At 41.8% G+C, this 13,746-nt stretch overlaps 1 protein-coding gene across 2 annotated transcripts in view; it reads left to right on the top strand.

Annotated features, from left to right (window-relative positions):
- SLC46A2 (solute carrier family 46 member 2) overlaps window positions 1-13,383 on the top strand; it is a 38,318-nt gene extending 24,935 nt beyond the window's left edge. The window contains exons 3-4 of one of the 2 annotated variants that reach the window (XM_033925959.1): window positions 7,997-8,153; window positions 10,776-13,383. In XM_033925959.1, the coding sequence (XP_033781850.1) occupies window positions 7,997-8,153; window positions 10,776-10,830 (212 nt within the window). In that variant the 3' untranslated portion in view covers window positions 10,831-13,383. The remainder of the gene's footprint in view (window positions 1-7,996; window positions 8,154-10,775) is intronic. The other variant, XM_033925966.1, reaches the window with a different exon arrangement.
- The last annotated feature ends 363 nt before the right edge of the window (window positions 13,384-13,746 follow it).

Raw genomic sequence — 13,746 nt, forward strand, 5'->3', positions numbered from 1 at the left:
CGACAAAAGGTAGAAAAAATAATTTTATTTCTATTTTGTGATTGGAATATATCAGATTTGAAATATATATCCTGCTAGAGCTGGTGTTAGACATAACTGGGGACTGCAAAGCCCAAGCAGTGCTTCTTTAGCTTCCAGCTGGCTTAGGGTGCTCTCTGACCAGGAGGCAGTTGCCCTAGTTGCACTCCCCTAAAACTATTCCTGTCATGTGTGACTGCAGTATTCTGTTAGCATGATATTTCTGTGTAGCATTCTGTAATAATTTGGCTTGTTCAGTTTTCTTGATAGTAGAGGGGATATATGTGAAGGGGAGGGGAGACAGGGGTTTTGTTGATCCTTGCTCTGTATTATTTATATTTATAAAATGACAATTGTACAGAATATTATTTCTTTTTATACTTTAATAAAATACATTCAATATAAAATCATAACTGAGGCTTGTGTAGATGGGATCAGATGATTTGCAGGGACCGAGCTCGCGGAGATGGGGCGGAAATGGGGTTTTTAAATTTTAGTCCTAGTAGTTTGCCGGTCCACGGGCGGAAAAAGGTGGGAAAAACACTGCGTTAGGCCAAAGCCAACATTCCTCCTTCCAAAGTCACCCAGCTCTTGGATTTCTCTGTTCTGGACCTGTCATTTCCAGCACCACTGTTCCATCAGGGTGAGTGGACAGCTCCCAGCAGTCTTAACAGGATGTTATGCAGATGAGCTCTTTCGTTCACCTGCTCAGTCTCCCTCTGCTGGCCTGGGAGAAGAACTTCACCCTGTCACAGTTACTCAATTTTATTGTTAACTGTAGTTTCAGCATGTTTTGAAAAGAGGCAAGTTGATTAGGATTGTGCAAGGGGGAGATACTGGATTGTGGCATTTTTGTGAGGGACTATATGGGCAGTCTAATAAAGCATCATCCGTGTATAAGAGGTTTAAATTTAAGGAGGGTAACAGGTGTAATGTTATAGAGCAAATCTGGGAACATGATATTGGGGGGATCAGTGGAGGTAGAAAAATAGGGAGGGGGGCTTTGTGGACTAGGGTCTGTAGACCTACCCTTACAGCTTCTGTGACGCAGTCTTTGTTTATGTGGCTCATCGGGCCCTTTGTACACTTTATATGGTGTCCTAATTGTCAAGGAGGAAATTGGGTAGGTGTTGGACTTGTCATCTGACATATTTATTTATTCAGTTTTCTATACTGTTCTCCCAGGAGAGCTCACAATGGTTTACATTAATTTATTCAGGTACTCAAGCATTGTTCCATGTCTGTCCTGGTGGGTTCACAATCTGTCTAATGTACCTGGGGCAAGTACGACAAAGATGGCAAAGCAAAGTTAACAAAGCATGGTAAAAATATAATATGACAGGCATAGTTCAGCAAAACATAGCACGGTAGACATAGTATTACAAAGCATGTCTAACATAGTGTGTTGGATTCTTGTTCCTGTGCACAGTTGTTTGGGAAAGAGTAATGGCTGTTTTTTAAATTTCACGTACCACTTACATATAGGCTGGCAGTTTTGAGATCTGTGACTTTCCCCATTATTTTGAGTAAAGCTGAGGCTAGATTGTTTGATGTATTAATGCGGTGAGCAAGCCAGCAAATTTTGTCTGGTTGGAAAAAAATAGTTATACCCTATCTGAATGTGCTTGGAGAAATGTTGTATAACTGGTACCAAAGTATGAGGAAGTTGTTGCTAGGAAACAGTGTCGATTGTTAAATCACCAGAAACTATGGGGTTTGTTAGATTCTTATCATAAGAATGTTTTATAATACTTTGGAGCTTTAGCTGTGTTGGTGCCTGGTTCAGTATGTATTGTTAAAAGTCAATAAAACTTTGAATTATAAGAACATAAGAAGTTGCCTCCACTGAGTCAGACCAGAGGTCCATCTCGCCCAACGGTCTGCTCCCGCGGTGGCCCACCAGGTCCGTGACCTGTGAAGTGGTTTTTGCCCACTTTTATAACCTACCTCTAGTTCTATTTGTACCCTTCAATCCCCCTATCCTCTAGGAACCTATCCAAACCTTCCTTGAACCCCTGTAAAGTGCTCTGGCCTATCACCTCCTCCGGAAGCATGTTCCATGTGTCCATCACCCTTTGGGTAAAAAAGAACTTTCTAGCATTTGTTCTAAACCTATCCCCTTTCAATTTCTCCGAGTGACCCCTAGTGGTTGTGGGTCCCCACAGTCCCCACAGTTATTTATTCTCTCTATGCCCTTTAGGATTTTGAAGGTTTCTATCATGTCCCCTCTAAGTCTCCTCTTTTCCAGGGAAAACAGCCCCAGCATTTTTAACCTGTCAGCGTATGCAAAATTTTCCATACCTCTTATCAGTTTAGTCGCTCTTCTCTGGACTCCCTCGAGTACTGCCATGTCCTTCTTGAGGTACGGCGACCAGTACTGGACACAGTACTCCAGGTGCGGGCGCACCATTGCGCGATACAGCGGCATGATGACTTCCTTCTTCCTGGTTGTGATACCCTTTTTGATGATGCCCAGCATTCTGTTTGCTTTCTTTGAGGCTGTCGCACACTGCGCCAATGGCTTCAATGTTGCGTCCACCATCACCCCCAGGTCTTTTTCAAGGTCGCTCATCCCTAGCAATATTCCCCCCATTTTATAGCTGAACATCGGGTTCTTTTTCCCTACATGCATGACCTTGCATTTGTCCACATTGAAACTCATTTGCCATTGGAATCGTATAGACCAATCTCCCTCATTAATGTAGGTATCAAAATTTTTACCCGTATCCTAGCAGATCATTTGGTATGTATATTACCTACCTTAGTGACACTGGAACAGGCGGGGTTTGTGAAGTCGCATCCAAGAGTGCTCAGAGAATTGAGCGATGTCCTGGCGAAACCGTTGGCTGAGCTATTCAATCTCTCCCTAAGTAAGGGGAAAGTTCCCCTGGACTGGAAATTAGTTAATGTCGTTCCTCTGCATAAAAAGGGTTGCAGGGCAGAGGCTGCGAATTATAGACCAGCGAGTCTCACATCAATAGTGTGCAAACTCTAATTAAAAACTAATTAATTAAACTAATTAAAAGCAAATTGGACACGATCTTGAATGAAGGGAATCTTCGGGATCCCAGTCAGCATGGATTCACCAAGGGTAGGTTCTGCCAATCCAATCTCATCAGCTTCTTTGACTGGGTAACAAGAAAGTTGGACTTGGGAGAGTCTTTGGACGTCGTGAACCTGGACTTCAGTAAAGCTTTTGACAGTGTCCCACACCGCAGGCTGCTAAGCAAGATGGAATCGATGGGTTTAGGAGAGACACTAACTGCATGGGTCAATGATTGGCTGAGTGGCAGACTTCAGAGGGTGGTGGTTAAGGTACCCTCTCTAAAACATCGGAGGTGACCAGTGGAGTGCCGCAAGGCTCGGTCCTGGGTCCACTCCTTTTCAACATATTCATAGGGGATCTGACTCAAGGGCTTCAAGGTAAAATAACACTATTCGCCAATGACGCCAAACTATGTAATATAGTAAGTGAATGCAGTTTACAGAATTATATGGTGCAGGACCTGCTTACATTGGAATGTTGGGTCCTCAACCTGGCAGCTAGGCTTCAATGCTAAGAAATGTAAGGTCATGCACCTCGGAAGCGGAAATCCATGCAGGACGTACTTCTTGAACGGAGAAACTTTTAACTAGGACTTCAGCAAAACGAGATTTAGGAGTAATCATCAGTGCAGACATGAAAACTGCCAATCAAGTGGAGAAGGCTTCATCTAAGGCAAGGCAGATATTGGGTTGTATCAATAGAAGTTTCGTCAGCCGAAAGCCTGAAGTCATAATGCCGTTGTACAGGGCCATGGTGAGACCTCATCTGGAGTACTGTGTGCAATTCTGGAGGCCACATTACAGTAAAGATGTGCGCAGAATTGAATCGGTTCAGCGGACGGCCACCAGGATGATCTCGGGGCTCAAGGGTCTCTCGTACGAAGAGAGACTGAACAAATTGCAGCTCTACACTCTCGAGGAACGTAGGGAGAGGGGAGACATGATCGAAACATTTAAGTACCTCATGGGACGTGTCGAAGTGGAAGATGATATTTTCTTTCTCAAGGGACCCTCGGCCACAAGAGGGCACCCGCTCAAACTCAGGGGCGGAAAATTTCATGGCGACACCAGAAAGTATTTCTTCACAGAGAGAGTGGTTGATCATTGGAACAAGCTTCCAGTGCAGGTGATCGAGGGAGACAGCGTGCCATACTTTAAGAATAAATGGGATACCCATGTGGGATCCCTACGAGGGTCAAGATAAGGAAATTGGGTCATTAGGGCATAGACAGGGGGTGGGTAAGCAGAGTGGGCAGACTTGATGGGCTGTAGCCCTTTTCTGCCGTCATCTTCTATGTTTCATCTGAAAACCTGGCTTTTCTCAAAAATGTAAGCCTCTCTCCAACCTAGGTATCAAAAACTCTTATATCTGGCATCCCAAAAAACTCTTACATCTGGTATCCCAAGTCCTCTACATACTCTTCACACTTCTACCTCTAACCCTTTGTTGTAGTTCCTTCCTATTTCATCTACTGTTAGATCAATGTTCGTAGGGTGCTAATGGCCTACTCCAGGGCACAGAGTGGCGGTCACCCCGGTCTTCTCAGAAGGGTTGATGCAACTAAAGCTTTCGATAAGGTCAATTGGCATTATTTGTTTTCTTTACTACGCTATCTGGGGATCTCGGGGTGGTACCATGATTCCTTACAGGCTTTACATTGCGATCTTATTAATTAATGGGACACGTACGGAGAAATTTCCAATTGGTAGGGGCACTAGGCAAGGCTGTCCGCTCTCGCCTTTATTGTTTATCTTATACTTAGATCCCCTTATTTCTACACTGCAGCGAGATGATGGGCTTGAGGGATTACCGGAGGGTATTTCTCAGCTCCGGGTCTTAGCATTTGCTGATGACCTTTTACTTACTTTGGGGAATCCTCAGCGCTCATTATCCCGGGCCTTGGAACTTGTAGATGAGTTTCAGATTTATTCTGGGCTGACTTTAAATTGGCAGAAGTCCATGGTACTTCCTACTGACCCTTTAATTCCAGCTGGGTGGGTGGGGGACTTTCACTTAAAATGGGCAGATCAATATCTAGTATACCTGGGGGTTAAGATTCCACAGGACTTGACCCATTTATATAAATTAAACTAGCTGAAGCCCCGGCGTTGCACGGGTATTTAATTATAGCAATAACACTGTAAATGGATTCAAATAAAGATACTTTATAGTGGTGAATGAAATTATTTTTTTACAGCTTTATAAAAAGTACAATATTCAAATTATAATGTGAAATATTTGACAAAATGAATACAATACAACAAACACAAAACTCGATTATAAACAACATATTTAGTTTCACCTCCAGGCACAAGAACATATAAATTCTTGGGTGAAGAGACCCCCAGAACATATCACCCCAGGTAGTGAGGGATCTGCATACCAAGTTTCGTTCAAATCGGTCAAGCCGTTTTTGAAGTACTGTGAGAATAGCAGCTTTTTACTTGTTTTCCATTGACATGAATGGGTGAAATCTGATGTTCTGTTTGTAGCTCCGCCCACGTGTGCAGGTGGGCCGAGAGACCGCCAGAACATATCACCCCAGGTAGTTGGAATTACTGTGAGAATGGCAGCTTTTTACATTTTTTCCATTGACATGAATGGGTGAAATCTGATTTTCTGTTTGTAGCTCCGCCCATGTGTGCAGGTGGGCCGCGAGACCCCCAGAACATATCACCCCAGGTAGTGAGGGATCTGCATACCAAGTTTCGTTCAAATCGGTCAAGCCGTTTTTGAATTACTGTGAGAATGGCAGCTTTTTACATTTTTTCCATTGACATGAATGGGTGAAATATGATGTTATGTTTGTAGCTCCGCCCACGTGTGCAGGTGGGCCGCGAGACCCCCTGAATATATCACCCCAGGTAGTGAGGGATCTGCATACCAAGGTTCGTTAAAATCGGTCAAGCCGGTTTTGAATTACAGTGAGAATGGCAGCTTTTTTCATTTTTTCCATTGACATGAATGGGTGAAATGTGATTTTCTGTTTGTAGGTCCACCCACGTGTGCAGGTGGGCCGCGAGACCCCCAGAATATATCATCCCAGGTAGTGAGGGATCTGCATACCAAGTTTCGTTCAAATCGGTCAAGCCGTTTTTGCGTGATCGCAGCACATACATACATACACACATACATACCTCCGATTTTATATATAGATAGATAGATGTACTCCCTTTATTAGATAGGACCATAGCTAAATTGCGAGCGTGGCGGATTACCCGCTTTCCTTATTGGGTCGTATAGCCCTTTATAATATCACGGTGGTACCCCAATGGCTATATTTATTGCTAATGCTTCCTTTGATGCTGACTACTCGCCATATGGCCCAACACACGGCATCTTTGTCTGCTTTTCTATGGCGGGGTAGACGTAGCCGTATACCAATATCCATTCTGATGCTACCTAAAGATAAGGAAGGATTGGGTTTGCCGAGTATATCTAGGTTTAATGTAGCCTGTCAACTTAGTTTCATTAATGACTGGTATTGTAATACTGCTTATTTTTCAGTCCCTGAGATAGAATGCCTTGTTTATAGCCCTTATCATTTCAGTTACTTTTTGCATGCTAAAAAGCTACCAGACTCTTCTCATATACAACATGATTTATTTTTACCAGCAATGCGTCTGACCTGGAAAAAACTGTGCAAACTTCTCCATGTTTCTCCACATGCTACACCTTGTCTACCGCAGGCGGGTAATGGTTCCTTTGGTTCTAGCCTGCTTCAAGCTACTTTTAAAATGTGGGTGAATAAAGTACTGCATGATGTTTCACAGGTGGTATCCTCGGAGGGGACTCCACTTGGATTTGAGCAGTTACAAAGGACCTATGGCATCTCTGCTATGGAATGGTACGCGTCTAGACAGTTGCACCATTATTTAACGGCTCTAACACCGGAGATGTTAAACGAAAAGATAAAGGAAAAGCTGTCGGAGGCGATATGTCTCACAGCACAGGTTCTTATCCCGCTGCGGTTTCATCACAAATACTTGCAGGAGATGGCGGGTGATTTGGACTATGTGGACCTAGCCCGTAAGTGGACTACTAACTTACATGTTCCCATCACTGCTGAGATGATTCAGCAAGGCATACGGCTTGGCTCTAAACACATTTTTCAAGCAGCTGAAAAGGAGTGGAACCATAAATTTCTGCTGAGAGCTTATTGTGCACCTATTCGAGCATATAAGATGCGACTGTGTGCTACGGCCCAAAGCAGCAAATGTCTTCAGGAGCATACAACACTTGGACATATGTTTTGGGCTTGTCCCTATATTATCGCACTTTTGGATGCAGCTAGTGGCCTATGTGGTGAATTTATGGGACTGTACTTGGCAATTACATCCTAGTTTTCTCTTCACTATGTCCGCTCGCCTGCATCCCATTAAACCGGGATGTAAGGCGTTCCTTCGAAAAGCTCTTCTGTTTGGAAGAAAGAGTATTTTGGCCTGTTGGCTGTCTCCTTGCCCACCTACCCTGTCTCAGTGGAGAGCACTCATGATCCAACAAGTCTTATTGGAACGCCGAGATATCCCGGTCTTAGATTCCCGTGCTGGTCAGCTTTTTGGTCAGTGTTGGACTCCTTTCAGTAACACCCTGACGTCCTATGTGAACGGACAAATTTGGTATTGACTTGAATGGATGCTTCCTGTTTACCTGTACTGCTCCTTAGCTTTTTACATTGTTTATCTCACATATGCTGCTGTTCCCGGGGAGGGGGGTGGGGGGAGGTGGCGTGGGTTGGGGGATGTTGTGTTTTCGGAGTGTTTTCCATTGCTATTGTGCATTTTCTGTAATCTTTTCTTGATGATGGTAATACTTGATGGTAATACTTGAAGCATATAAGCAGTTACTTGTGTATTTATATGAACCTTCTTGTTCACCTGTAAGACTATTTCTCTTTCCCCCAAGCCTCATACTTTTCTCGTTTCTTTACAGGCAAAGTATTTGTTGTACTACAGCTGGCTTTAAATATCACTGGGGTGATCGCTTCAGCAGCATACAACAGGATTTACCAGGCTACTCTAGGCTGGTTCCCAGGATTCTGTTTCATCTTATCCTGTATCATCAGCACTCTAAGCATCGTTCCCATTGGGTCAGTATCATTCTACAAGCAGAGAGACTTAGGAGAGATTGTGGGAAAAGTTAGGCTGTATCTAGAGTGGTAGCTGGTGAAGCCCCTTCTTACATGATTGATTGATTTTGCTTCTCCGTTCAAAAATATTCTCGAAGCTCTAAAGACCCTGCTGACTTTCCCAACGGTAAAGGTTGTAAACTTAAGAGATTTTTTAAAAAAATTTTTAGTTATGTAAAAAAATTTTATACCGCCAAAAGTCTCAGCAGTTTCCAAAGTAAAATACACTGAAACACAGTGATCCAAAATCATCATACATATGACTAATGACATAAGAGAAATGCCCCTAACAATACTTTCAACAAGTACTCATCAATTATTGTAAAGGCAAAATAATTTCAAAGAAATGATTTTCATACCGTATCATAAGTAAGCATCAACGAATGAATAGCTTAGCTTTAAGAAGTTTTTTAATAATAGAATGCTCCACACATAATCTTATTTGACCGGATAAGTTATTCCAGAATCGTAAACATGGTATGGTCATGATCGCGTGCGTTCATACCAGGCTGCAATCTGGGATAAGGATTTCATATCTTTGCTATTTTCTTCAGTTTCTTATTTTCACTTTAGAAAACAGTTGAAACCCTATTTATTTTCAAAATTCCTGGGATCTTAATTTCTTATTCATCATTTGTTTGTATTTTTAATTTAATCTTTTGTAAACCACATCGAACTTAAAGGAAATGCAGTCTAGAAAGAGAAGTTCGATCATGTAACACCTTCCTACCGACTTCTACATTGGCTGCCGATGGAGGCACGTGTGAAGTTTAAGTTTGGATGTTTTTGCTTTAAGGCACTATTCGGTTTAGCCCCTAAATATATAACTGACCTTTTCTCTTTCACAACCAACAGACATAAGAGAAGCTCACACTTGAATTTTGTTTCTCCACCGGTTAGAGGATGTAAATTTCAAAGACATCATCAACATCTTTTCTCACATCAGGCAGCATTATGGAGTAAAGATCTGGAACAACTGCTTATGAGAAATTTAGGAAACACCTAAAAACATATCTGTTCCTGAAGTATTTAGGCAACTGACCTGTACAATCTTATTCCACAATAACTGATCTCTAGAGCTGTTAATCTCTAGCTCTTAACTTTGTTAAATTCTGCTCATTTTGTAGCATCTTTTAATCATTGTAAACCACATAGAACTTCACGGTCCTGCAGTATATAAAAACTATTATTATTATTATTTTATGTTATGGTGTTTCTTTCCTTTTTTAAAAAAAATTTGCTTTCATTCATTTGGATTCTCACACTGCATGCACAAACAATTTGATGCATGTTATTAAGAACATAAGCAGTGCCTCTGCCGGGTCAGACCACAGGTCCATCCTGCCCAGCAGTCCGCTCCCGCGGCGGCCCAAAAACAGGTCAAGACAGAGTAACATGTGCTGTAAAAACTGGCATGACAAAAAAAGCCCAAATGAAATTGCATTAGCTTTTGTGTCATTTTGGTTGGGAGAAGACCAAACAAAAAATGTGTTGGCATTTCCATGTCATTTGAAAGTGACAGCACCCGCCTAGGGTTTTCTTTAAATTTTCTCTTTATTCTGAATACACACAACCAAAAAGGTACACAATGCAAAGGATGTGAGAGAAATCTAATCACCTCCCGTTCTCTAGCACCCGGTCCCTCTCTATCTTCTTAGTCCCTCTCCTATATCCCTTCATTGTAGTTCCTGTCCTCTTAACTTCTGTAAACCGTGCCGAGCTCTGCGCTTGCGGAGATGGCGCGATATACAAACCTAAGGTTTAGTTTAGTTTAGTATTACGTTATAGCCCTACAGCACTAACAAGAATAGTTTTGATTTTTCTTATGGGAATATTCTCCCATCTCAGCTCCCCATTGTGAATACTATGTACACTATCTCAAAAAAAGATACAGAACTAGAAAAAGTTCAGAGAAGGGCAGGCTAGCAGTGATAAGAGGAGGACATTGATCCCTCTCATACAAAAGAAAAGATTAACCCGCTAGGGCTTGGGGATATGACAGATATTTATAGAATCATGATTGCTGTAAAACCCTTTCAGATATTACAAGTAGGAAATGCACCATGACACTACGGTAGCTGATAGGAATGGACTGTCATTTGTAACAACTTGGGACATGTGAATAACATTTCTCATGTCATTACAAACAAGCAAAAAACCAACCAACCACATTTTCATTTGCTGATAATAGAGTATGTTGTTTGCAAAAAGCAAGCACTTTCAATGGCATTGCTCCTGTGAGAACATAAGAGAACAACGAAAATGAATACCACCAACATTCCCAGAAATGAGACAAGACAAACATTTTCCAGCTGTCTATTAAAACAAAACTAAGAATGTATTGTTTTAACCAATGCACAGTTAAGCTGTAAAAACCTGCTATCGGAGGATTTGGACAAAGCTGAGCTTAGAATAAGTGTCAGATAGGTTTCATGGGAACAGGTCTATTAACAAGTGAAAAGTTTGGCAGCATGCACATGATTTCAATTAGCATGGTAGATTAATAAATAGGGATAACTAAATATTACAGCTGTAATTTTTATAGAGAATAAGTCTTTTTTTTTTTTTCTTTTTCCCCTCCAGTATTGTGGCCTACAAGGAATCTGACCGGCAGGGCTACAGCCCAATTTCCTCATGACCATATGAAGTACCACGATGGCCAGTTGTGAGAGCCTGAAGTACAGCGCGAAAGGTAGAGAGAGAGAGAGAAGAGCATTCTTGAGAAAATGAGGGTGCTGCAGAGTGATGAGACTTTATAGCCAGTTACCACCTGGTTTCTTTACAAATTCAAAAACGACTATATTGCAAAGTCAACAGCATTTACTGAAGACCTTGTGAACAGAGGGGCAGCCTTGATGTGAAGCCTTGGCAGCAGAGCATGTCCTGGAGGCAGAGGAGGCAGATGTGAGGATACTAAGCTAGGGGAAAGAACAAAAGTTCAGGGGCAGCCGTGTTCAAGACACACTGTACGCCTCTGAACGTGTGTGCCTCCATTGTACACTGATGCATCATTTCTGACTTTTGTGTACACGGTGTCAGAACTTTGAACAGATGGGCCATTTGGCCTTTATCTGCCGTCATGTTTTTGAACACAGGCCTGTTAAATTTGCTATGCAACATACAGTTTTAGCTGATAAAGGCTTTAGGATTACGTAGGAATATTTCCAATTTCTGTTCTGTAACTGAGAACTACACTGAGAGGCACCGCTGGTCTCCAGTAACATTGTTTGAACCGAGTTGAAGGGGCTTCTGGCTCAGCTCTGTGGCAAACAAAAGCTCAAGGAGTGACCTGCCAAAGTTAAGAATGCTGAAATGGGGGAGATGTTCCTACACTGGAAATTTAAGGTCTAGTGAAAAGAGTGCTGCTATTCATTCTATCTGGTGTGACACCTGACAGTAAGAACGCCTCGTCTTTAAAAATGGCAGCTCAGCTCCTGAAAGGATCAGAGCTAATAGTGCAAGTCCTAATACATTATGCAGGTCGTTTTATAACGAGTTGCCTAAGGGAGAATCCAAAAATGTACTCTATTTTCCTTATGTAACTACAGTACATTGTTTTATGCTTAGAAACCTCAATACACCTTTGAATTTACGAAGGCACTTATTTTAAACTGTTTTAGAAAAGCAACATAGGCACCTATATGCCATTAGGCTGCTAAAGAGAGAGATTGAGAGTATGTATATGAGTGTTGGATGGGAGTATGTCTTTCTATTTGTGTCCTAGATGATACATAGGTACACCTCATTCTGCCTCTTCTCCACCCAAACTCTGCCACTGGAATGCCTGCACACAAATTATCTATTATTAGATAGACTTTTTCCATACGTATGTGGGCACAGGGGCAGCAGAACATCCTTTAAACGGGGAGAACCCTCCATCTCACTCGCTACTGAATCTGTTTGGGGCAAACATTTGATAGAGCCATGGGCCCCTGTGGCCCACCCTATTCCACTGCCTATGTGTGGTCACACACCTTTACGTTACAGATATCTTCTGCATGGAAAGCAGGCTTTACATGTGGAAAGAGGTTGATAGAATTACCTCCTAACTGCATATGAACTGAACACATCTTTTTATTTGTAACATTCAATTGAACAAATCATTACCAAATTTCCAGATTCATTAGTACAGTGCTAATTTCTCTATATACCAGAATCCAAACACTCTAATAATAGTGTTACAACAACTTTTCTTAACATTTTTGATATGCCCCCCCTTGTCCCCCATAGACTTAATTAACTCCAAGATTCAGTGGTGTTTCTTACAGAAGAACAACAGATACTATAATCCTCCCCCTTTTTGGCCACACCTCCTTCCTTTCTTAATTACTATCTCAATAATTCAACATACATCTGCGTTCCTTATGTGGTATAGCTGACCACACAGGCTCCCACACCCTTTGATAATGCTTCCACTTTCGTAACCATTAATATATACTGTGTAATAGATTCCACCATTACATATCGTGAGGTGGTTCCTGTTATCCAGGTAAAGAGAATACTTTTTGTACTAATAGGTACGTGTAAGTAAAACAATTCTCTTTCTCCTTTAGTCGTTACTTGCTCCATAACTGAAAAATCAGCAAACAAGTAAAGCTGAGGAGGCAAAACGGAAAATTGTAGTATATGTAATCAGAGACCCCAGAGGGAAGTGCTGGGTCTAAAACTGTATGCACACTGCTGAAGTTGTCTGTAAATAAGCCTTGATAGATCTAGGGTAGTTAAAAACACCCCTCACCACTGAGCTGGTGCTGTCTGACCAAGGGCGCTAGGGTGTGGCATGCCGTACTGGAATGGATAGTGTGCAAAGTATTTTTGTTGAATATGTTGTAGATTTCCTACATGAAAGATACTTACTTTTCATATGATTCTGGGTAAATCTAGTTAGTAATGCAGTTGTGGAAGATAGGGCCGATGCCCAATTAAGAGCCTATGAAAAGTTAGGTGTAAAAATGAAAATTAATTGCAGCCAAGGCCAGAAAAACATTGGGGATTAATAGTAATTAAGGTCATAATAATATTCTGTATTTATGTAAATTGCTGGATTAAGCAAGATCATAAGGGAAATTAGGTATATGTATATATAACACATTTATAGAGGTATTAATCTTTCGCTATCTTTTTTCTTTCTTTCTGTCTGTCTTTCTTTCATTGTCTGTTTTCGCGCTTGAAGCCTCGTGGATTTAATTAATTCCAGACCTCTCAGTCTGGCTAGTGCAGGGGTGTCCAATGTCGGTCCTCGAGGGCCGCAATCCAGTCGGGTTTTCAGGATTTCCCCAATGAATATGTATGAGATCTATTAGCATACAATGAAAGCAGTGCATGCAAATAGATCTCATGCATATTCATTGGGGAAATCCTGAAAACCCGACTGGATTGCGGCCCTCGAGGACCGACATTGGACACCCCTGGGCTAGTGGTAATGATAAGACAGAGAGGCAGGATAGCATATTCCTGAGCAAAACAGTTTGTATTTAAAGATATGTACTTCATGATTATATATGCGATAAGATATGACGTGTTGCTTGTGTATGAATGTTTGGGATCCCAGAAT

The sequence above is a fragment of the Geotrypetes seraphini genome, chromosome 1 (assembly GCF_902459505.1).
Source record: "Geotrypetes seraphini chromosome 1, aGeoSer1.1, whole genome shotgun sequence".
Classification (NCBI taxonomy): Eukaryota; Metazoa; Chordata; class Amphibia; order Gymnophiona; family Dermophiidae; genus Geotrypetes; species Geotrypetes seraphini.